The following is a 22136-nucleotide window of genomic DNA, read 5'->3' as shown; positions in this document are numbered from 1 at the left end:
AGTATCAGGTACACAACAAAAATCTGTATTTTTAATATAAATGTGAAGGCTCTCCTCCTGTACACCAGTGAAAGCTGGAAAATGGATAAAAAGATATAATCCCAGTTACAAAGCTTCATAAATAGATGTCTCCGTAGCATCATGAATATATGGTGGTCAGAAAAAATATGTAATGAGGAAATCTGGCGAATAACAAACCAGATACCTATAGAAGACCAGATACAAGAGAGAAAGTGGGAGTGGTTGGGGCACACTTTGAGAAAACCAGATGGAGCCATTGAGAAAAGAGCATCGGAATGGAGTCTCCAGGAAACAAGGAAGAGAAGAAGACCTAGGAGCACATGGAAGAGGATAGTGGAAGGGGAAGCAAAAAGAGTTGGCAAGACCTGGGCAGAATTGAGGCAAATGGCTAAAGACAAAGACGGATGGCGAGTTCTCCTGGATGCTCTACGCCCCCATAGGGGCCAAAGGAATTAAGTCAAGTAAGTCAATTTGTTTCAACATTGCATGAATCACTGGGCACAAAAAAGAAAATGTGTTGCATTATTTACTGAATGCCCCAAACAAATAAATAGTTACTACTATTATAGTTCCAACCCTCGTGAATATGTAACATTAAGAATATGGCAAAAATTTGATCTAGTGAGTTTGGTTTATCAGCAAGCATATCACACCAGTAATGCCTCACTGAATAAAGAACTCCTACAGCCCACTGAAAATGAGTCTTTACACCAGTAATGCCTCACTGGATAAAGAACTTCTATAGCCCACTGAAAATGCACGCTGTAATTACAACAAGCCAAATAATTACTCTCACAAACTACAAATATAAAACCATGTAGAAAATGCAACTTAATAAAGTGAAAGAGAAGAATGTACATCTTACATCTTTAGAATCTAAGGTTAAAATATAGTCCACATATGTAGCATGTCTACAGACCAACATTATATTCTGGTGTTAATGAGTGGCATACCTAATGACTGCATCTTTTGCACAAAGAGCATGAACCTACTATAACTTTGATTCAAAAGAATCCACACTTTAAGCAACATAATTCAGAATTTTGTTTCTTACTGGACAATCAAATGCCTGCTGTCATAATCTGCCTCTGCTGAATATCTCTCACATTACTACGAAGTACTAAAAAACCTATTGCATTTATGAGAGCTGAACTTCAAATAAATAAATAAAAAAAATAAAAAAGTTATACTATAACTCTGCTATTGCTAAGATTTATTTTGAGGAAATACTCTTGCTGTACTCCAAGGATAACAAAGCTGAACTGTTACCTGTATTGTACACAAAGCTCTGACAGCCATCTTGATATGACAACTAAAACTTGCATTTGTACAAATTATTTACAAAATGTGCATGACTATCTGTTTCTCCTAAAATGATAGAATACATAGAAAAACAATCATTCTTTTGAACATGCAGAATGATTGTAGTACTTTTATTTATTAAAGAGGAAACTATTGAACAATACATAGTACTTACGCATTTCATCAGGTTCCACTCCTACTTGTTTTGCACGCTCGGTTTTAAATGCAAGTGCCTGTTCCAAAGCCATTGGCAATTTCACTTCCTTTACTTCAGAAGGCGGTTCCACATGCAGAGTTAGAAGAGACGGCAACTTTCTGTCAGATGAATCCTCATCAGGATCAACTCCTGGAGGCCCAACTCCTGGGGGACCAACACCTAGGGGCCCAACTCCCGGCGGTGCAACTCCCGGTGGAGCAACCCCTGGGGGTGCAACCCCTGGAGGGCCAACACCCGGGGGCCCAACACCCGGGGGCCCAACACCCGGGGGCCCCATGCCTGGTGGTCCCACACCTATAGGCTGTTAAATTTAAAAAGAAAAAAATATCCTAGGAAGTGAACACACAAACCAAGAACAATAAGCTATTGAAGGGCAAGAAGTGAGATACCAATAACAAAGATGGCATTTAATGGCTACTGATTCATAATTCACTAATTATGCCTCGAAACACTGAATTATACAATAAATAAATTGCAAAATGAGATGGAGACAATAATAATCAACATAACTTCTCAAAATTTATTTCACTGTCCTACATATTCAAGCTGTACATCCAGACACTTATCTTTTACAGGTCCTCGACAGCTGGCACCGACGAAATCTTTTGATTGTTGTCATAGCCAACATGTCACCTCTTCGGCTACAGCATTATCATGCTCAAAATATTAGCTGATTGAATGAGATTTTAGGGGCCTGAACAGAGAAAAGTCACTAGGGGGCTAAATCGGGACTACAGGGCAGATGTTCCAAGTATTCCCAATGAAATGTTTGTAGCAGCTTGTGCATTTGTCTTCATGTGTGTGACCAGGCATTTTCCTCCAGAAGAATCATTTGCTTTGTCAGGAGGCCATGTTTTTTGCAGCAAATGACCTGCCGCAGTTTTCTCTGAATTGTGCAATATGACACTGCATTCATCATGAGCCTGGAGTCCCAACAGTATGACCCCCTGTACGTCACAAAATACTCATAACAACATTTTACGAAAATTTAACTACAGTACTAATGTTTTTCAGGTTTTACTTGAAATTAAACCATCTCATTTATTGTAAGAACATTATCACCTAGGATGGTTCTGTAATTACAATTAACACAGATATCAAGGAATCTACTAATGTGTAAGGTGGTGTTTAATGTGCAATATTATCTGTTAAGACTGTAAAAAACATTTAACTGTATGTCATCTGCAATAGTATGAGAACTCCTTGGTTGCCTAGAAGTCACACAAGAAAACTACTGAAGCAACCATAATTTCATGGAATAAACATTAATTGAAGGTGAATTTTAAGACTGGCTCTTTTTATGATTATTATGTGCTGACAGTGAAACAGTCATCATTTCAAAGACTCCATCACCAATATCACTTTATTTCCAAATGAAAAAGATTACTTTGCTGACTGAACAGTGTAACATGAATATAGACATACATCACTTAGAACAATAGCATGCATTAATCACTTTTTGACAGAAAGAAAGAACTCTTGAATAGAAAATATTTAAAATTTCTCCAAATACCTCAATGCCTGGAGGTGGGGGCATGGAAATTGGTGCCTGCACCATTCTTGGAGGTGCTGATGGCATGCTCACTTGAGGTATAGTTGCTAATTCCATACCAGGAGGCACAACTGGAGATGTCTGTCCACCCATTGCAACAGAACTGGGCACTGTTACAGGTGGAGGAACTGTCATTCTCTGAAATCAATATCAAATTGCAACAATCAAGGATAAAATAACATTGCATGTAATATAAAACTGGAAGCAAGCTGCCAACATTAAACAAACAAAATGAATCAAATGATGTTAAAAGATTAAATTTCATACTTCATGGAGCATTTGGTGCAATCAGAAACAGTCATACAATTGTGAAGTTATGGTGCTAGTTCCTATTTTCTAGCAGTCAAATTACAAAAAAAGAAAGAAACCAATATTCACCCAGAAAGCAAGCTACAGTGTTCTAAATGTCTAACAGATTCCTGAAAACAAACTAAGGTGACAGCCCACAAAATAGTTCTAATAAAATCAAATTTAGATTGTGAGGTAGCTAATTAACTGCCAAGTAATTTGTTGCATATCCCATTGATCAACCACATTCACAGAATCTCTTAAACATGTGTGTTGTCAGGTGCTACACAAAGAAGCAATTCAGTTCAAAAGAAATTATAGGCTACAAGATTCTGAAGGATATTTCTGTTTCTATTGTTCTTCATGTACTTTAACAATTTTCTTCAGTAAAACATGAACAGTGTCAATTACTGTGAAGATAATATTATTATTTTGGTACGGTCAATGACAATGATAGAGAATAGTGGAATTTTCTGCCCTTTTCGCTATTCTACAAAATGGACAGTTTTATATATCTTTTCTAGGAGAAATCAGATACCAAGAGTCAGTAAGCACGACAGTACTACACTACGTGCATACGTACTTCCAACAGCACAGAAATATACACAAACAACATTTTTTGTCACAAAGTACCCATGAAGATAGTTTATCTTGTAGTATGATGCATGTGTTAGCAACATCAATTGAACAAGAGTGCACTACAGCATAAAAGATTTGCATAAATATTAGAAAACTGCGATAGTTCATGATATATTAGGCCCTTTAATGTTAAGTGGGAGAATTTTAGAGTTATGAAGAAAAGGTAGTGTATCCTGTAATTATTAAAGAGGTTAAAGAAAGATTAAAGGCAAACTTGCAAGTATTCTCAACAGGATTTGGGAATCTATGATGCAATATAAGCAGCACGTATGAGTGTGCAGAAAAGGAAAAAAGATGACTAATACATGACATCAGAATTATCCATATCATGTTTTTGCCTGTTTTTTTAAGTGCACACTAATAATACAGAAAATAATATAATCTAGTAACAATAAATAGGTTCTTAGCAAATAGCTATTGAAAATGAGTATATGAAAGAGCAGGATCGGTATCAAAAATTTAAGTAGTATAAAGACATGCAGGATGTCTCTCTTAAAAGATATTGGTGCATTATCTCTGGTGTTGTTCGTAGATATTTGCAATTTCATTTTTGCGTTGTACAACTAGACTTAACCCAAATACATAGTTCTCCACACACCTATCATGTGAAGCCCTTTGCCGATGGATAGAGTTTGTTTCCCATCACAAACAAAATTATTTTTACAGCAGAATTTTACATGCCCACTCCTTAGAGCAGTCCCAGATTAGTCTCGTGCAATATTTGTTTCATCAATATGTATTAGCACAGACAGTAACAGCAATTCAACAGTGACTTCTTAGTGCTGCAAGTGTGGAGCTTGCAGTCAGCATAGGTCAGGGCAGTATGTCGCTACTGGAGTATTGGTTTCTCTTTAAGCTTTACTGTGCCTGTTAATAAGTATTGATGAACCAAATATCACTCTAGACCAATCTGGGAGCCCTTTATCAAATGAGCACGTAAAATTCTGTTTTAAAAATTATTTTGTTCGTAATGGGAAACAAACCAATACTTTGTCATCAGTGGGCATTGCTTGAAAGACGGGATGAGCACTATTTATTTAGGTCGACTCCAGCTACACAACGCAAAAAAAAAAAAAAAAAAAAAGAAAAAAAAAAAAATTTTGCAAATTTATGCAGAAACACCAGAGAAAATGCACCTGACACCTCTTAGGAGAGACACACAGTATACGAGTAATGGCACTGAAAAAGTTTATTACAGGAGGAGTTAGGGAACTCATATTTGTAACGGCTGGGTAAAGTCCATAGGATATGGAAATAAAGAAGAGCTAAAAGCTGTGCTTACATTTTCAAATTATTATGATGGGGTGTATCAAATTTTATGTAGATATGAGAGAGAAGAAGCCATCTGGATTCTCCCTCCCAACACCAGCTTTTCTCAACTGTGCAGATGGGAGTTGTCATAACAACACATACTCTGCTCCCAAAATCATTCTGGCCTCAACTTATGGCAACATACTGTCCCCATACCCTTTACCCAACAGTTTCCATCCCCTCTATACTATCTCCTCTTCTCTTTTTTCATCTACCACTCCTGTGTGTGCTGCCCCCTGCCAACACACACACCCATCTTTGTCTGCTCTTCTCCTGTTTTGTTCCATTCCCCCCTCCCCACTTCCCGATGCTCATCCACCAAACACTGCACCTGTTGGCAGTCTAGTCCCTGCACACTTTGCCAGACAGCATTCCCCTCTCCCCTTCTTTTTCTGACAAAGGCTGTGCCTGAAAACTAATGTGTGAGTGTCTTTTAGTTCTGCTTGTCTGCAACTTAACGTGCCATCTTTATGGTTAAGTAGCAATCTATCATTTCCTTACACTGATGAGAGAGAGAGGCAACATAGACAAACCCAGAGACGGGTCGTCTAATCCTTCGTCATGTGAACCCATGGAAAGAATGACCTGTACCATTTCTTTTATGTTGAGGACTAAGGAGAGGGACACACCTGCATCACACAGACAATAATGTATGTACACAGTATCTGTCCGAAAGAGAAGGTGTAAGCTTGGTTATTACAAAGGTAGGACACTGTGGAGCACCCTGATGAATTATTGTCCAAAATAGCCTAAAGCAAACAGACTATCATTTAGGCTAAAAGACCCCCATGTAATGCACTCCACAAGTACTCTACAACCCAAGCAGCTTCTTCCTATGCATAGTGCATTCCTGACCTATTATGGAGAATCCTACAATTCTCCCGTCATCGCCACTTCCGCCAAGTGCCTGTACGAACTGAGGATGGCCTCAGAATGTAAACAATAGGTGTCATTGGTGCCAACATGAGCCACAACTTGAAGATACCCTGCACCCTGTGTCATAAATAGGTGCAGGAAGGGCCATCCCCACATCCTGGATCCTCTCTCTCTAGCTGGCATCTCCGACAGCACATTGGGCTTCTTACCGGTCCTGGACATTATCTCCCTAAAGGAACTCCACAACTAGTGAATCCATCCCCAAGGGACCTTATCAAACCCTGCTGAAGGAGTAGCCATCGGCCAACTCACATGGTGAATGGGTGAGGCCAAACAGCCATTGCCCACAGTCAAATGACGCAACACTTTACAACCTGTCACTCACACTTACACTTTACAACCTGCCACTCACACTTCGGTGAACATAGTCACCCCCTCCCCCCCCCCCCCCCCAGTCACTCAGCACTGGAACTCTAAGAATATGGAATCTGCCTCTTGCCCTTTATAGGACATCCTGTGAGAAAAGGACAGCCTGAATTTTGCACTCTAGATCAGTGCCAATTTGTGCATTGATGCTTTTCTGTCTCAAGAAAATGCATTACATTTAGATTTAGAATATCCTCAACAATTCTGCACTAAACCAATGTGTAAGGATCTTAAACTTTAATATTATGAGTCCATTCTTTGATCCTTATTATATATAGCAGTCACCTGTACTTTTTATAGTCACTTAGGCCTTTGTACTTGACGAAAGATTCACATTAAATGCAAGCTAAAAAAGGGGCCACAGCTGAAGAGTACTTTTGGTAAAACCAAATTGAGAGCGGCCAATTTTCCACTCATAAGGTGAATGGGTGAGGCCAAATGGCCATTCCTGGCATCCATCCTCCACATCGAATGATGCAAACATATTACAACCTACCAGTTACTCTGTTGTGAATGTAGCTTCGCCAGTTGGCGCATACTGGAAACCTAGGAAAATGAAATATGCTTATTGCCCTTCATTCACAGGTCCCTGGCAGCACAGCCTGTGGGCAAACCAAGCGACCCCTTAGATCTCCCACGTGATGCACCAGTTTCTCCACTGCTGCTGTACCCCGAGGCAGCACCTTTGGACGGTTAACCGCAGTCAACAGCACCTTCAGCTGTTCACAAACTGCAGCCAGGTCTTCCTGCGCCCACACTCAGCACGCATGCTCTCTATCCAGCCTACTACTAAAATTTGACTGGAAATAATTTGTAAATGAAATGATGAAAATGAGTATTATTGCCTTTTAGACATAGATTTGCACTAACACAACTGTTAAAACACAAACGCACAGCACTAGAGTGGCCCACAAACAAATGATTTACTCTCATGGTGATTCATGACTAAAGGAGTGATACTTTGACAGATGAGAAAGTAGGAAATATAATACAAACAATGGAAATGCCAGGTTGGAATACAAGCAATGTAAGGAAAAGCTAGATTGCTGCTTACCATGAAGATGACATGTTAAATTGCTGACAGGCACAACTGAAAGACACTAGTGCATTAGTTTTCAGTCACAGTCTTCTTCAGAAATGTTGTGTGCTTCCTTTTCTGTTGAAGACTTTGACTGAAAGCTAACACGGACATGTAGCAAATGACAGCACCCCATTTTTAAGAATACTCAAGTTTACACTATTACTACATTCCCTCCCCATTTCTGGGCATAAATTGTAAAGTATTCAGTCCGCTTTGTGGGGTATTATGTTATCTGGTTGCATCTCCAGCTCATCTATTTTTGTTTTGTAAACAAAATGTGTAATGATGCATTTCACAATTACAATGCTTGTAGGATGCCACAATTTTGGTATCCCACATACTGCATGCACACTTTTTCTTCATTGCTGTCAAAGGTTGAGGAAAAAAGTGGTAAAAGAAAGCTCTGCTCAGCATTATAGAACTGAAGTGAGCAGAAAATGAAGCTCAATTTCCTTGACGTAGGCCACAATGAAAACAGTGTTGTACTCCCTACAAAACTTAGATGAGCAGCAACAACAAATTTCTTAACATTTCATTTCACTTATAATGAAAGCTTGTCTTATAAGCCATTAGTAGCACATTTGATGTCTCAGAATCTGTACCAGCACTAATCTTGGCTAAAAATGAAATATAACTGAATGGCAAAGTGACTGTTTTTTCACTGCCCAGCAACTGACAAGCAATATTTTTCTTCTTAGGGATGACGTTCCCCAAATTCCAGAGATGGGAACTTGTTTTCGAAGATACACTCCACATTCTGCCTTTCTCTAGGTCAAAATGGAAACTAATCTAGCCCCTACACCTTCTCCTTCCTTCCCTAGCTTCCTCAGAATCTTTGTATCAGTTGTTAATTACTTTCCTGCCCTCATCCCCATGGTGACTTCTTTTTATCATTCTTTTCATTAACCACTTCCTCGTCTTTTACCAGATCCACCTTTACTTTACAGTCATAACCTCTTGTGTATCATCTAGAATGCAGCTGCCACACTGCCACATTATTTAGTATGTACTGTCTTTTATCTCCTAATCTCTCTTATGCTTTTTCCTTCAATTTGGCACCTCTGTCTTTATCTCTCTGAATCATTTCCTATTCTCTTCCCTGAAGGAGGAACCTGTAGTTGCAAAACTGTGAGTACAGGTACTCTTTTTGTAAGTCTCTACTTGCTACACTTTGGGATATGCCTAGTGAAAGTAAATTCTGGCTACCTCATAAAGCTGTGTGTGAATTTAATAAGAAAAGAAATCAAACATGTTGGTAATGTGTGTAAGGAAGTACTTAATAAACATTTAATTTTCCATGACCATAAATGACAAAATACCAATGATGATGCTGATGATGATGATGATGAAAATGCCAATCACAGTATGGACACAACAGTGACAAGAATTAAGCATAAAATTTATACTTCTGCATACAATTTCAATTTTTCTGTTGACAATACTGAAAATAGCATGGCAACATACTTGCAACGCATGGGACACAATTCACTACACATCTGTCAGGATGCTGCATAGATCTCTTAGGTAAACACTGAATGGCAGCACAGCTTTAATCACAGTTGCTTTACAAACAACCGGCAGACTACAAGAGGCACAGAAGATATTGGATACTGTTAACACAGGCTTCAGCAGTTCTTCAATACTCCACTCTCTTGAGAATACGAATACAGCATGGGATCCGATTCAAAATTCTAACAATGGAACATAAACCCTCAACAACTAGACACATTGAAGACTTGCCAAGGTTGTTCACAAACTGCAATGTATTTGTCCTGTGAACACACGTAAATAAAGTATTAATTATGAACATATATAAAGAAAGTATTTGAACCACATTTGTCACTGACATGATACAAATGTTGCAGAAACAAGGCTATCAAAGCTCCACTGCAATACAATTCTTGTCTTTTTTTATTGTTACATGTGTTTCACTCATTGGTTTCTTCACAGTACAACAACAGTTTGCTCATTCATACAGCTGCTTCATTATAGATACTGCTGGCTCTGCATCTTCTATTTAAAATACAGGTCTGGGGACTTGACTGTAACATTCCTATTGTAATGCAACAAACCGAGGTTCAATTACTTGAATATACAATACATCTGATTACTGAACACCATGGCACACTGTAATTACATTATGTGATTATATAAACGTGTGGTTCCTGAAGAGGGGCAGCAGCATTTTCAGTAGTTGCAGGGGCAACAGTCTGGATGACTGACTGATCTGGCCTTGTAACATTAACCAAAACGGCTTTGCTGTGTTGGTCCTGTGAACGGCTGAAAACAAGGGGGAAATTACAGCCATAATTTTTCCCCGAGGGCACGCAGCTTTACTGTATGATTAAATGATAATGGCGTCATCACGAGTAAAATGGCGTTCTAGGGATCCTTGATTGGGCAGGTGGGATCGAAAATTTAAAAAGGGAAATGGATAGGTTAAATTTAGATATAGTGGGAATTAGTGAAGTTCGCTGGCAGATGAATACAGGGTTATAAATACAAAATCAAGTAAGGGTAATGCAGGAGTAGGTTTAATAATGAATAAAAAATAGGAACGTGGAAATGCTACTACGAACAGCATAGAGAACGTATTATTATAGCAAAGATAGACATGAACCCCACACCTACCACAGTAGTGCAAGTTTATATGCCAACTAGCTCTGCAGATGATGAAGAGATTGAAGACATGTATGATGTGATAAAAGAAATTATTCAGATAGTTAAGGGGGACAAAAATCTAATAGTCGTGGGGGACTAGAATTCGACTGTAGGAAAAGGAAGAAAAGGAAAAGTAGTCAGTGAATATGAACTGGGGATAAGGAATGAAAGAGGAAGCCGCCTGGTAGAATTTTGAACAGAGCATAATTTAATAATAGGTAACACTAGGTTTAAGAATCATGAATGAAGGCCTGGAGACACTGGAGGGTTTCAGATTGATTATGTAATGGTAACACAGAGATTTAGAAACCAGATTTTAAATTGTAAGACATTTACAGGGGTAGATGCAGACTCTGACCATAACTGTAAATTAAAACGGAAGGAACCGGAAAAGGGCAGGAATTTAAGGAGATGGGACCTGGATAAACTGAAAGAACCAGGGGTTGTAGAAAGTTTCAGAGAGAGCATTAAAGAATGGTTGATAAGAACATGGAAAAGAAATACAGCAGTAGCTTTGAGAGACGGAAATAGTGAAGGCAGCAGAGGATCAAATAGGCAAAAAGAAGAGGGCTAACAGAACTCCACGGGTAGCAGAAGAGCTATTGAATTTAATTGATGAAAGGAGAAAATATAAAAATGTGATAACTGAAGCAGGCAAAAACAAATGCAAATGACTCAAAAAGAAGATCGACAGGAAGTGCAGAATGGCTACGGAAGGATGGCTAGAGGACAAATGTGAGGCGGTAAAGGCATATTTCACTAGCAATAATATAGATACTGCCTACAGGAAAATTAAAGAGACCTTTGGAGAAAAGAGAACCGCCTGTATGAAAATCAAGAGCACAGATGGGAAACCAGGAAGGGAAAGCAGAAAAGTGGAAGGAATATATAGAGGATCTATGCAAGGGCGATGTACTTGAGGGCAATATTATGGAAATGGAAGAGGACATGGATGAAGATGAAATGGGAGATATGATACTGCGTGAAGAATTTGATACAGCACTAAAAGACCTGAGTCAAAAAAAGGCCCCAGGAGTAGACAACATTCCATTAGAACTACTGATAGTCTTGGGAGAGCCAGCCATGACTTAACTCCACCATCTGGTGAGCAAAATGTGTGAGACAGGTGAAAGAGCCTCACACTTCAAGAATATAATAATTCCAATCCCAAAGAAAGCTGGTGTCGACAGATGAGAAAAGTACCAAATTACCAGTTTAATAAGTCATGGCTGCAAAATACTAACACGAATTCTTTACAGACGAATGGAAAAATTGGTAGAAGCCAGTCTCAGAAAAGATCAGTTTGGATTCCGTAGAAATGTTAAAACACACAAGGCAATATTGACCATATGAGTTATCTTAGAAGATAGATTAAGGAAAGGCAAACCTATATTTCTAGCATTTGTAGATTTAGAAAAAAAAAAGGTTTTTGAAACGTTGAATAGAACACGCTCTTTCAAATTCTGAAAGTGGCAGGTGTATAATACAAAATTACAAAGGCTGCTTACAATTTGTACAGAAACCAAATGGCAGTTAAAAGAGTCGAGGAGCATGAAAGGGAAGCAGTGACTGAGAAGGGAGTGAGACAGGGTTGTAGCCCATCCCCTATGTTATTCAATCTGTAAATTGAGCAAGCAGTGAAGGAAACAAAAGAAAAATTTGAAGTAGGAATTAAAATTAATGGAGAAGAAATAAAAACTTTGAATTTTCCTGATGACATTGTAATTCTGTCAGAGACAGCAAAGAACCTGGAAGGGCAGTTGAATGGAATGGACAGTGTCTGGAAGGGAGGATATAATATGAACATTAACAAAAGCAAAATGAAGGTGGTCCTGAGGGAATTACATTAGGAAATTAGACACTTAAAGTCGTAGATGACTTTTGCTATTTGGGGAGCAAAATAACTGATGATGGTCAAAGTAGAGAGGATATAAAATATAGATTGGCTATGGCAAGGAAAGTGTTTCTGAAGAAGAGAAGTTTGTTAACATCAAATATAGATTTAAGTGTCAGGAAGTCTTTCCTGTGAGTATTTGTATGAGTGTTGCCATTTATGGGAGTGAAACATGGACGATAAACAGTGTAGACACGAAGAGAACAGAAGCTTTCGAAATGTGGTGCTACAGAAGAATGCTGAAGATTAGATGGGTAGATCACATAACTAATGAGGAGGTACTCAACAGAATTGGGGAGAAGAGGAATTTGTGTCACAACTTGACTAGCAGAAGGGATCGGATGGTAGGATACTTTCTGAGGCATCAAGGGATCACCAATTTAGTACTGGATGGAAGCGTGGAGGGTAAAAATTGTAGAGGGAGACCAAGAGGTGAATACACTAAGCAGATTCAGAAGGATACAGGTTGCAGTAGTTATTTGGAGATGATAAGGCTTGCACAGGATACAGTAGCATGGAGAGCTGCCTCAAACCAGTCTCTGAACTGAAGACCACAACAACAACACACATGGTGTTTCAAAGTTTTTGAATATAACGCGTAGAAGCGATAGGACAGGTCAGGGGGAACGGCTTTCGTTAGAGAAAAAATGTTCCGTGACACTTCTTGACTACACAAGGCTTCCTTTTGTATTGGTTATGCCCCTGAGAGACAGCATAGCATGCGCACTGTGCAACCTACATATGCCCTGCATGTTGCCTATAATACAGTAGTCTGTTCCGAATGAAAGAAATAGGCCCAAAAAATTGAAGTTATCAATTCCCTTCTAAAATATCTTTCTCTGCTTAGAGGAACTCATTCTTAAGGTTTTCTTGTTGACAATCACTTTCAGTTTACTGGCGTAGGTAGTATGCATCACACCTGTTGAAAGACTGCCAGTTTGGTGAAATCTTATCGTCCTTGTACCAGAAAATACTGAAGGACACCTAGTGTCGCTGAGAAGCACCAACAAACATTTTGTCCCAAATAAAATTTGTTCCCCTTGATGTGATATACCCTATCACACTAAATGTTTGATGCAAAGACTTTGCAACATCCTGCATTTATGGTCATGCCTAAACTTTCAACTTACACTAGCTACTGTTTAAAGACATTTGAGACTGAACACACTTCACCAGAATTTTTGTTCAAGCCTGATAAGGCAACGAAAAAAATTGTTCATGATGTAAATATGTGTTAATTACTTGTTTTAAATACAAGATAGGCAACTGAATTTTGCATACAATAATTAAGTTTGATGTATGGAATTACCTCAGCTGAAACAAGTGAAATAGTAATTTAATTCTAACGAAAACATACATGCTGAAACACTAACTGTTAAAGGTACTCAACACGTACTATAATGACAAAAACAATCAAAACAATTAATTATTGACAAAATTATTTAATTGTATCTAAAAACAAAGATGATGTGACTTACCATACTAAAGCACTGGCAGGTCGATAGACACACAAACATGCTGTGTCTGCTTGTGTCTGTGTATGTGTGGTTGGATATGGGTGTGTGTGCGAGTGTATACCTGTGCTTTTTTCCCCCTAAGGTTAGTCTTTCCACTCCCGGGATTGGAATGACTCCTTACCCTCTCCCTTAAAACCCACATCCTTTCGTCTTTCCCTCTTTCCTGATGAAGTAACTGTTGGTTGCGAAAGCTAGAATTTTGTGTGTATGATTGTGTTTGTTTGTGTGTCTATCGACCTGCCAGCGCTTTCGTATGGTAAGTCACATCATCTTTGTTTTTAGATATATTTTTCCTGCATGGAATGTTTCCCTCTATTATATTCAAATTATTTAATTGGATAGAAAAAAAATCTACTCACCAAGCGGTGACAGAACACACACACTGGCTCCGAAAGTTTGCCAGTTACAATTGCCTTTATGTGTGTGTTCTGTTGCCATTTGGTGAGTAGATTTTTTTATCTACCCAGTTTCATCATGCATTATGTAATCCTCAAAATCTCTATCTTTTCATAAGCTAATTATGAAAAATATGTTTATGTTTTTTGCTGCACCTAATTTCAAGCCTAAATAATTTTGCACATTTTTTTATAATTATAACAATACTATATGTACCAAGCACTGTCAAGATCATAAGGGGGATTGCAGCTGCAAACACAGGGAATGAGTGAGCCAGTAGGGAGGGAGGGAAGGAGGGAGGGAGGGAGTGGAAGTGCTGTCGAGTTCATTTTGGTTTGTGTGAATAAATTGTCTTTAAAACAGGAAACGAAATGGATCAGTACCTTTCATACGCAAAGTATGTGCAGCCAAATGATACAAAAAAATCTCAAGAGTCACCTCACTACTTTTGCAGCAAGCTTAAATAATATGACCAACAATCTTTGACATGTTCAATTCAAACAAGTACATAACAAAGTATTTACGCAACATCTTCCTTCTCCACAATTCAATTATCATGTTGCAAAAACCACAATATTGTGACATGGATAATGCAAATAATTTGTATACTTGAATGGAAATTTTATTTTATAGTCATTTATAGTGCGAGTGGGTGTGTTACACAATCAAGAAGATATTTAAAATTACTTGTCTCATTTCTTCTTCCCGCTGCTTCTCTAGAAGTGCTTCCTGCTGCAGACGAAACAGTTCCTGTTCTTCTCGTTGCTTCTCGGCAAGAGCAGTCTGAAAAACAAGTCAATGATAGAAAATTACGCCAATACGTTATTTACTTTATTTCTAATTAAAATATATATGTGACAGATACTTAAGTGTAGCTCTTAAGTTTAACTTTTAAAGAAAGTGGAAGTACTGGGCCAGGAAGCAGTAATAATTATAGGGGTCCTTCAACCTTATAGCTTCACAGCACATTACTGTTATTATTATTATTATTATTATTATTATTATTATTATTAAAGAAATGACAATTAATAATCATGCTTGGACTATCTTGTCATGGTTGTACTGTGGCTGAGGTTGTAACTGAGAAAAGTAATATACTGATATTACTTATCTAAATACCCAGTAAATTTTAGCATTAATGACAATTATTATATTGATGATGTTGTTGTTCAGTGTAACAGGTCCAGTATTGGTACCCATGGCCTTCCCCCTCCATGGCCAGTTCCAGACATTCCCTCTGTGGTCAATACCCACTGGACGCATTCATAAGAGTTCTGTTTTCGGTCTGCTGTGCCTGTCGGTGTGCTGGTATCCCATTTTTGGTCCATAGCAGTTCCAGGTGTTCCCTCTGCAGTCTGTACCCACTGGACGCAATTTTAGGCATTCCATCTTAGCCCGTTGTGCTGGTGCTCTGTCTGATATTTGTTTCCCATGTCCACATGCTCAGTTCTTGTTGTCATAGAATGATATTGCTGCTGCTGCTACTGTTGCCCCCATTGCATTTTCAGGAATCCAGTGCAGGATCCCAGGCTCCACATTGTTGGTACCCAGTGTTCATGGTTCATGAGATTTTCCATCACCTTTATCTCTATTAATTCTCTTATAACACTGCCCCCGTCTGACGGTCTGTGCCAGAACCCTAATTTCATCACAGTTTGTGGAACAATTGAGTTCAAGTCAGTGTCTGGCAATGGTTGATTTCATTGTCTGTCTTAGACAGGTGAGCCTTCGATGTTCTCTACATCTGATGTCTACTGTCCTAGATTATTGGTCAATGTATGACATTCCACATTGGGAAGGTATATGATAAATTTCTGTAGTCCTACGTCATCTTTCACATTGATCTTGCTTGGTGGACAGAGAACACACTTGATGTTGTGCTTCCTGAGAACCCTGTGCTGATTTTTATGGAAATAGACTCTGCATACGGCAGATATGTCACTTGTTTCAGCTTCTTTTTTATCATGTGGCAGAGTGACTGGTTGAAATGCCTTCTGAATCTCTTTGGCCGTGTATACATTCTTGCAGAAAACTGACCAGAGATGTTCTATTCCTCCTGCTAAACAATGTGGGCCTGACAAGTTGTGTATCCTGTGGACCAATGTCTTCAGAAATCCATTCTTCTATCCTGGGTGGCGACAACTGCTGGCTTGAGGGCGCATCCAGTGGCCACAGATCCCAGAGGGAACGCCTGGAATTAACCATGGAGAGATAAGGCTGCAGATGTTAAGTACTGGACCCATTCCACTCAAAGAGCAGTCTCAGGAAGCACCAGATATAGATAATGAGTTACATTACTGAAATATCTTGTAAGAATGATGATGATATCCACCAGAATACTACAACTCCACAAGCTGACAACCAGCCTTCTTCACCGTCTGAGGATGTGCATCTGCCACCAAGTCACACACATTCACAATTATTTCACTAATAGCTTATTTGCAGACCCATGTTTACTGGAACATTTTCGCTTATATTATTTTACATTTCCATCACTGCCTGTTTTCACTATTAATTATGATACACCATGTATAAAGGAAAGCAGCTGGAAGACAGTAATATGGAAAGAAAGGAGCAACTAGATTATGAGGAAATGGAACACTAACAGAAGAAACTGACAAATTCAACATAAGGCATCTGGAATATATAATATTCCCCCAGAATTATTTATATCCTTGGGAAAACCGATGATAAAAAAGTGTCTTACTTGGTATACATGACATACAAGACAGGTAAAGCACCCAATTCCAAAGAAAGTGGATGCTGGCAGTTGTATTCCCACACCATCATTTTAATATGTCTTGGTGGCATAATATCAAAACAAGTTATCTTTGGAAAGCTGCAACATATGGTAGGAGTCAATCCAAAGAAAAATCAAATTTAGCTTTTGAAGGAATGTAAGAACACACACAAAGCAACTCTGGTCACACAACTTATCTTAAGAGAGAGATTTAAGAAAAGCAAACATACATTAATACCATTTGTAGATTTAGAAAAATATTTTGGTAATGGTGGCTAGGGTCGACCGAAGTGTCCAATCCCACCTGACGTAAGGCTGTTGTGGTGTGTGAGGTCACGACGGCGTGGAATTTAGTTTGTGAGAGTGGCGTGTTTGTAGGTGTCATTTTGATGTGATCGGTGGTGCTCTCTGGTGGTGTGTTAGGTGATATTTTTGGTTTAGATTGCATGTGTGGCGTGTTTATAGGTGGCATATTGTTACGGTTGGTGGTTCTCTCTGGTGGTGTGTTTATGGGTAGTGTGTTACGTGGCGTTTTGGGTTCATTTGCGTGATAGCTAGCATTGCAAGTGTGTGGTATCGGGACTGTGCTTTCAGCGGAATATTTTTCAGTGAGTTAACGATTTTAATTTTGCCATTTCAACATTATTATAGTTTTTTTCTGTTTGTTGTGTGTGAATTTTGGTAGATTGCTTTTGTTATGTCTTTGGTAGGTAGGGATGTGACTGACAGTTTTCGGTTGTCGGCGATGATGGGGGAAATTTCTTCAACTACTCGGATTTTTGGATGAAGTCGTGAAGTGTTCAGTATGTCATGAAGAAGTGAGGCTTACTAAAGTTTCGGCGTCTCGGACCAGGGACGGCTGTATGTGGAGAAGTCTTAAGGATAATAGGTCAAGGGAAGTGTTCAATTCCAATTTTGTTGGTTTCTTGTGCTTTTAGAGGTAGTGAAGATTGTGGACGTGGTTGTAGTTTTGGGTTTTATGATTTGGTATCTGTAGTTTCTGTTGACCTATATACGTCAAGGGAAGTGTTCGATTCCAACGTGTGGTTGTGGCTGTTCCAGTATCAGGAGTTGCTGTTGAGCGATATAGGTCAAAGGAAGTGTTCAATTCCAATTTGTGGGATCGGGAGCTGCTGTTGAGCTATATAGGTCAAGGGATGTGTTCGATTCCAATTTGTGCGATCAGGAGCTGGTGTTGAGCTATATAGGTAAAGGGAAGTGTCCGATTCTAGAGGAGATTGTGTTTAGTGGAATTTGGGGAGTTTTGTGTTGTTGGTTTTTTTCGTCATTTTTTGTGGTTTGGTACAGTGGTGTGTGTCTAAGTTTGTATATATTTACTTTGTCCCCATCCAAAACACCCCCAATTTCCCATGCTTGTCCCGATAGTTTCATTAGGTTTTTTGTGGAACGTGTGTGTCTTGGTTTTTCAATGTATTTCCGTGTTTGTGGTCATGTTTACGTAATGACGCCATAGGTGCCATATTGGAGTCATATGTGTGGTCGTTTCCACCATATCTGTGACGGGTGGAATCAGACGCTTCTGTATTTCCGGTGGCTACAGTTTACAATGGCCACCCATGCGCATATGTGTAAACACTTATGCATGTACGATTAAGAACGAAGGTGTTATTATTTTCTGGCTACAGTTTATAATGGGATGCCTGTGCACAGATTTCTCCTACCGCCATTAGTAATGTTTTACTGTTTTCTTTAGGCATAGTCTATATCGGTTCAGGCAGGCTAGGAAAAAATCTTACCTTCATAGTTTCGAATGTTATTGAATTTAGCATATGTTAAAATGAAGGACTAAGTAAGGAACAAGTATTATTTTGTTTACTAAAAAAAAAAAATGGTCTGAGATACAGCCCTCCAAAAAATGACACTGTGCATACTATTTTGAAGACACAAATTTTTGAAAAAAAATTTTTTTTATGTGAAAGATAATTGCTTCATGATTGCAAAGAAATTCTCCATTTCAACTTATCTGTCAAAGTTCTTTTACTACAGGGTTCTGAACTTTTATTATAATTTATGGGAAAAAAATTTTTTTTCAAAAATACCAATCCATAAATTTTTGATTTTTTTCTGTTGATTAGTACCATATAGTAATAAATTCTCTAAAAAGGAGAGCTTCCACTTCTAGGTTGAACAAGTTTTATAAACAACTGAAATTTTTGCGATATATAAAACCTGTTTTATTACCACATTATCACATAACAAGCTCATAAAAATGAAAACCTAGCCTTATTTAACATAATTTTAGTTTTGAAAGATGAGTAGGAAGACTCATTTTTCAAGCATTTTAAATGGTTCCAAAATGTATGTGAAAGGTCCAAAGACTTAAAGGTTTCAATTTATACAACTTATGGCCAATCTTTTTTTTGTACTGAAATTAGTCAGTCAACGAACTAAAACTGCATTCCACTGCTTCAGTATCTTCCACTGGTGCATGGTGATGAGTTCCTGTTGAACCAATAGGAACTGGTGTTACGTATCGCAAAAATTTCAATTGTTTATAAAACCTGTTAGGCTAACCAAAAAGTGGAAGCTCACCTTTTCAGGGAATTTAGAACTATATGGTACTAATCAACAGGAAAAAATCCAAATTTTATAGATTTGGCATTTCTGAAAAACATTTTTCCATAAATTATTTAAAAAAGTTCAGAGCAATATAGTAAAAGAACTTTGACAGATAAGTCCAAATGGAGGATTTCTTTGTATTTGTGAAGCAATTATCTTCCAATTAAAAAAAGAAAAAGAAAAAACCAACAAAATATCTAGAACTGTTGCAGAGAGACAGCATTTTAAATTTTTTCCAAAATTGGCTCATCACAATGGTATGTGCAGTGTCATCTTTGGAGGGCTGAATCTCAGAAAAGATTTTTTTTTTGAGAAAAACAAAAAAATACATGTTCCTCACTTAGTCCTTCATTTTAACAAATGCTAAATTCAATAACATCCGCGATTATGAAGGTAACCCCCACCCTGAAGTGATACAGATTAAGCCTTATTGTGCTGAATTATATTTGATTTATCAGTCTATGTAACTTTTTGTTGATATTTTCTAGCTCCTTATCCAAATTTATCCAAGATCATACATAGACTTTGGTGATTCCCATAGGCCTACATTCTATAATTAAAAATAAATCTTAGCTGTTCTGTCGGATTCCGAACTGGCTTGGGATACATAAGAATTATACCATAATTAAACTATATGGCTAACGATATTTTTGCTCCCAACAAAATAATTAGGCCTATAATTAAGTATATCATTGGTAATCGAGATTATTACTTAGAGTTCGGGTAATTTAATTTACTCTGCCACATAATGAACTGTTAAAAAGAGAAAAATTAAACTGAGCTAAAAATGCAAGGGCCTTACAGACATCTATGAGTCAGGAGACCAGATTCAAAAGCTGTCTACGTATACATTTGAAGCAAAACCGTTAATTATGGTTGGTTAAATTTACCAGCACTACAAAGTACACTAGCACGGTAAAACAGGTAAAATTAACTTACTGCGTAGGTTCTAAATCTCAGTAACAGCAGCACATATTCAAACTATCTGAATAAAAAATATAAAATCTATGGCTTACCGGTATGCAATACATTTCGTAAATACCAAACAAATGTAATCCTCCGCAAAAAACTTTAAAGAAGCATGACGCTAAAATCCTCAATATGTGACTGAACAATTATTCAAGGAATAACATAAAATGTTGAAACAAGTCGTTTATCATTTGTAAACAACTAATCAGTAGCTACGCAGTTATTTTCTCCATTTCCTTTCTGCTGAAGTCATCTTGGACAAACCTAGAAGTCTGAACTTGTAGTTAAATTTCTGGTTGCAACAAGTCATTCAACTGAGTCCTCGGGTTACACCAAACATCAGTCTGTCAACTCAGCTACAATTCCAGGAGCGCCCATTATCACACTCTAGCCTCAATGTGTCACTAATTCGCTACCACTAATAATTAAAATCTGTACTTCATCTACGATGCCAGATGAGGCCTATATTTTTACTTGGTCTGCACTTGTCACTGGCGGGTAGTATGTTTCCTCGTAAATATTACTGTAGCTCAGTAAAATAAATACATACCTGCTGCAGCCGCAGCAATTCATCTTGCTTCTGTTGATCCATCTTCGAAAGAACAGCACAACTACGTAAAGGCCAACTTCGTTACTACCGCCAACCTCCCAGCAACGACAAAAACATCTCCATTCAGCTGTATCACAACAAACTGAAGCACTCACAAATTTCTCCAAACCTCAGCACGTACAGAAATAACACCACTCAAATTAAATAAAACAATAATTGTCGTTGAGGGACAAATCACGATCTACTTCAACACATTTCACGCGTCTGTTCAACAAACAACATTATACGATCAGCATTCCCAAACAATTCAACCATCAAAGACTATACAATATACATCCGGAAGAAGCAGTGATAGAAATGTGAATGCGCGTGAAATGCCTGTCAACGCAACGAAATAATTAATCTATAGTAAATTCAGTACGGAAAACCAAAAATTACTCCACACAAGATTCAGAAGCAGATTCATTTAATTTCAGTATCTTCACAATTTCTGGGCAATTAGTAAACAAAACTTTTCCCATGTTTTAACACCGAAAATAATGATACACAGTTAATAAGTCACCACAAATCACTAAAAAAATTATTCATCGATCTTTCAAAGGTCAAAGATATCTGGTATTGTAACCTCTATCCACTGTCAAATATTCGATGAATGGATGCTTACAAATAAATAAATAAAATATAATAAAAAATAAATACATCTTCAACTCTACTCTGCAAACAACCGCGAAGTGCATGACACTTGGTGCGTCCCATTGTAACCGTTATTAGTGTTTCTTCCCGTTCCATTCGCGTGTGGAGCACGGGAAGAATGATTGTTTGAATGCCTATCTGCGTGCTGTAATTATCCTCATCTTCATTCCAGTATCTCTAATGTAAGCGATACGCAGGGGATTATAGCATAGTCCTAGAGTCATCATTTAAAGCTGGTTCTTGAATCTTTGTTTGTAGATTTTCTTGGAATAGTTTACGTCTAGTTTCAAGAGTCTGCCACACTCTCCCACAGGTCAAACAAACATGTGTCCATTCTTTCTGCCCTTCTCTGTATACGTTCAATCTTTGGAACGGATCCCATACACTTGAGCAGACTTCTAGAACTGGTCACATGAATGATTT

The 22136-nt window shown here is 38.1% G+C and overlaps 1 protein-coding gene across 1 annotated transcript in view; it reads right to left on the bottom strand.

The window, feature by feature from the left end:
* Positions 1-21342, bottom strand: part of LOC126192627 (splicing factor 3B subunit 2) — an 88944-nt gene extending 67602 nt beyond the window's left edge. Inside the window, exons 1-4 of the mRNA XM_049932617.1 lie at positions 21021-21342; positions 14869-14964; positions 3054-3230; positions 1499-1841 (exon numbers count right to left, since the gene is read on the bottom strand). Coding sequence (XP_049788574.1) covers positions 1499-1841; positions 3054-3230; positions 14869-14964; positions 21021-21062 — 658 coding nt within the window. The 5' untranslated portion in view covers positions 21063-21342. The remainder of the gene's footprint in view (positions 1-1498; positions 1842-3053; positions 3231-14868; positions 14965-21020) is intronic.
* Between the last annotated feature and the right edge of the window lie 794 nt (positions 21343-22136).

The sequence above is a fragment of the Schistocerca nitens genome, chromosome 1, assembly GCF_023898315.1.
Source record: "Schistocerca nitens isolate TAMUIC-IGC-003100 chromosome 1, iqSchNite1.1, whole genome shotgun sequence".
NCBI lineage: Eukaryota > Metazoa > Arthropoda > Insecta > Orthoptera > Acrididae > Schistocerca > Schistocerca nitens.
This window is presented reverse-complemented; position numbering and strand designations above follow the sequence as displayed.